Source organism: Rhinopithecus bieti, unplaced genomic scaffold (assembly GCF_001698545.2).
Source record: "Rhinopithecus bieti isolate Rb0 unplaced genomic scaffold, ASM169854v2 scaffold_26394, whole genome shotgun sequence".
Taxonomy (NCBI): domain Eukaryota; kingdom Metazoa; phylum Chordata; class Mammalia; order Primates; family Cercopithecidae; genus Rhinopithecus; species Rhinopithecus bieti.
Window position 1 is genome coordinate 6,658 of NW_016811700.1, and position 2,679 is coordinate 9,336.

Sequence of the window (2,679 nt, forward strand, 5' to 3'; positions counted from 1 at the left end):
CAACAAAAATGGGACAAAGAAGAATTCCAGAAATTTCTCTGAAAGCTTCAGCCCTTCACAACAAGTTAGGCACTTTCTTTTAGGATAAGAATTGACTTACAAATATTTTTAGCTGATAATTTGTGAATTATCTACTTTTCCTGTTACGGTGGAGGGAGTAGGGGTAAAAAGTAAGGCTGTCATTTTGTTGTTAATTTATTTCTAGCTAAAGGAAATAGAGCTAAAACATAATTTGGACAGTTTATTTTATTATTTTCTGTTCACAGTTTAAATTGGTATTTGGTAAGGGGCAGGGTGAATCTACAGGCTAAAGTGATTTTAAGAATTAAACGTAATTTTATTTTAATCACCTATGCTATACATTTCACATGATCAAGAAAAATGGTTGGTGCATTAACATTTTATAGGTAAAGTTTATGTGAAAATGATAGTATGGCAATGTCCTAGTTATTAACCCTTTGCTTCTAAAAGTATTTATATTAATACATAAGATTAGGATAAAATAAATATTGAAGATAAAATAATTAGTAATCTGTAACCAGTTGCATTTAAGCATGGCTAAAGGTAATAAGGCAGATATTGTTGATGGTGGGGCATTTCCTTCCATGTTTCTTTCATTTCCTTTAACCTAGCCTGTTTCATTGATTCCATGCTCAGGAAGAGAGACCATGTTGGAAGAGGAAACTGGTGAAGGAGCAGCATAGGTCACCTAAGAAAAGGTCATGTTTATTCAGCCGTAACCACGCAGCCTCCATTTTGTAAACTCAGCACAGAACAGTTTCTATATTTAAGATTTTTCCCTCCTCCCGTTTCTACTTCTGTCTGGGCCCTGACAGAAGACAGTGTTCAGCAACACTAACACGGAAGTTATTAGGTTATGAATACCACACTGGTAGGCACTGTGTCCCTTTTGATCCTCACGTATATCCAGGCTCTAATCTGGTGCCTGGTGTCTAGCAGATGCTCAGTACATAATGGTTGAAGGGTAGAATACATGCGTGCCTGAAGACATACATGCTTGAGTCAGGCAGGCAGAGAGGGAAAGAGGAAACCCCTGAAGTCCTGGCTGCGCAGTGACCTTCTGGAAGCCCTTTTGTCTCTCGTTGCCTCGGTTTCCTCATCCAGGCTGGGAAATCCTGGGATGGTGAACCAAGCGTGTTCCCTGAGTGTGTATCCTGTACCTGGTTTGACTGTAGTCACCCCTTCTCCAACACTTTCCACGATGCCGGCTGCCTCATGGCCTAAAATCACAGGAAGTGGGGTCACCAGGTTGCCACTAACCACGTGGTCATCTGTGCGACAGATTCCTACAGCCACCATCTACAGAATAAAGAGAAGATGTTCAGATTCAGAAAAGATTGTAACTAGATAAATTTAACATACCCGGATTCCTGAAATTGTGCTTCTAAAATGTATTCAAGGGTTTTGCTATACTCCCTACTATTCCTAAATATGAAAGATTCGGTTTATCCTCAAGGTTATTCAGTCTAAAACTCTTCTCTACCTTCCCTTCTTGAATTAACCAATTCAGAATAATCTGAAATATTTAAGTCATATACAAGAATGCATGCTTTAAAAAACATAAGTAGAAATAGCAAAGTAACACATGGAAAATAATGTTAATTGATTTTGAAGTATTGACAAATATCCTTTGGAATTTTTTTCTGTACAAACATATAAATTCTTTTGTATTTTACTGGAATTATACTGTATGTACTCTTTGATCACTTTTTAAACATTTAAAATTTATATTTATACCTTTCCTTGACAACAAATGTAATTTTATTTTCTGGATGATCATGTAAGATATGCCTCTTAGCGGATTTTTTGATGTTTCCATTTTAATAGTCTCTGAATTTTTTAAATGTAAAATGAAATANATTCCTGAAATTGTGCTTCTAAAATGTATTCAAGGGTTTTGCTATACTCCCTACTATTCCTAAATATGAAAGATTCGGTTTATCCTCAAGGTTATTCAGTCTAAAACTCTTCTCTACCTTCCCTTCTTGAATTAACCAATTCAGAATAATCTGAAATATTTAAGTCATATACAAGAATGCATGCTTTAAAAAACACATAGAAATAGCAAAGTAACACATGGAAAATAATGTTAATTGATTTTGAAGTATTGACAAATATCCTTTGGAATTTTTTTCTGTACAAACATATAAATTCTTTTGTATTTTACTGGAATTATACTGTATGTACTCTTTGATCACTTTTAGACATTTAAAATTTATATTTATACCTTTCCTTGACAACAAATGTAATTTTATTTTCTGGATGATCATGTAAGATATGCCTCTTAGTGGATTTTTTGATGTTTCCATTTTAATATTCTCTGAGTTTTTTAAATGTAAATGAAATACAAATGGAAAATACTTCACCTTAATGCGAACTTCATAAGCCTTAGGAGGTGCAACCTCCACATCCTCAATGGAAAAGGGTTTGTTTACCTCCCATAGCACAGCTGCTTTGCATTTGATTACCTAGGAAATCAAACAGAGAGATGGTACCAGTGTTTTCCCACTCTTGAAGTCAGAAATTGTGTCTTTTCATCTTTGTACATGTAATATTGGGTCCCATGTCTGGTACCTAACAAGAGCTCCATGGAAATGAAGTACTCTGGTTTATAAAGAGAATAAAAGTATCTTTTAAAAGCAATAACATAAGGAAAGA

At 34.8% G+C, this 2,679-nt stretch overlaps 1 protein-coding gene across 1 annotated transcript in view; it reads right to left on the bottom strand.

The window, feature by feature from the left end:
• The window catches only part of LOC108543862 (alcohol dehydrogenase 1B-like), an 8,898-nt gene extending 6,390 nt beyond the window's left edge, over nucleotides 1-2,508 (bottom strand). Inside the window, exons 1-2 of the mRNA XM_017894672.1 lie at nucleotides 2,388-2,508; nucleotides 1,030-1,320 (exon numbers count right to left, since the gene is read on the bottom strand). Coding sequence (XP_017750161.1) covers nucleotides 1,030-1,320 — 291 coding nt within the window. The 5' untranslated portion in view covers nucleotides 2,388-2,508. The remainder of the gene's footprint in view (nucleotides 1-1,029; nucleotides 1,321-2,387) is intronic.
• Between the last annotated feature and the right edge of the window lie 171 nt (nucleotides 2,509-2,679).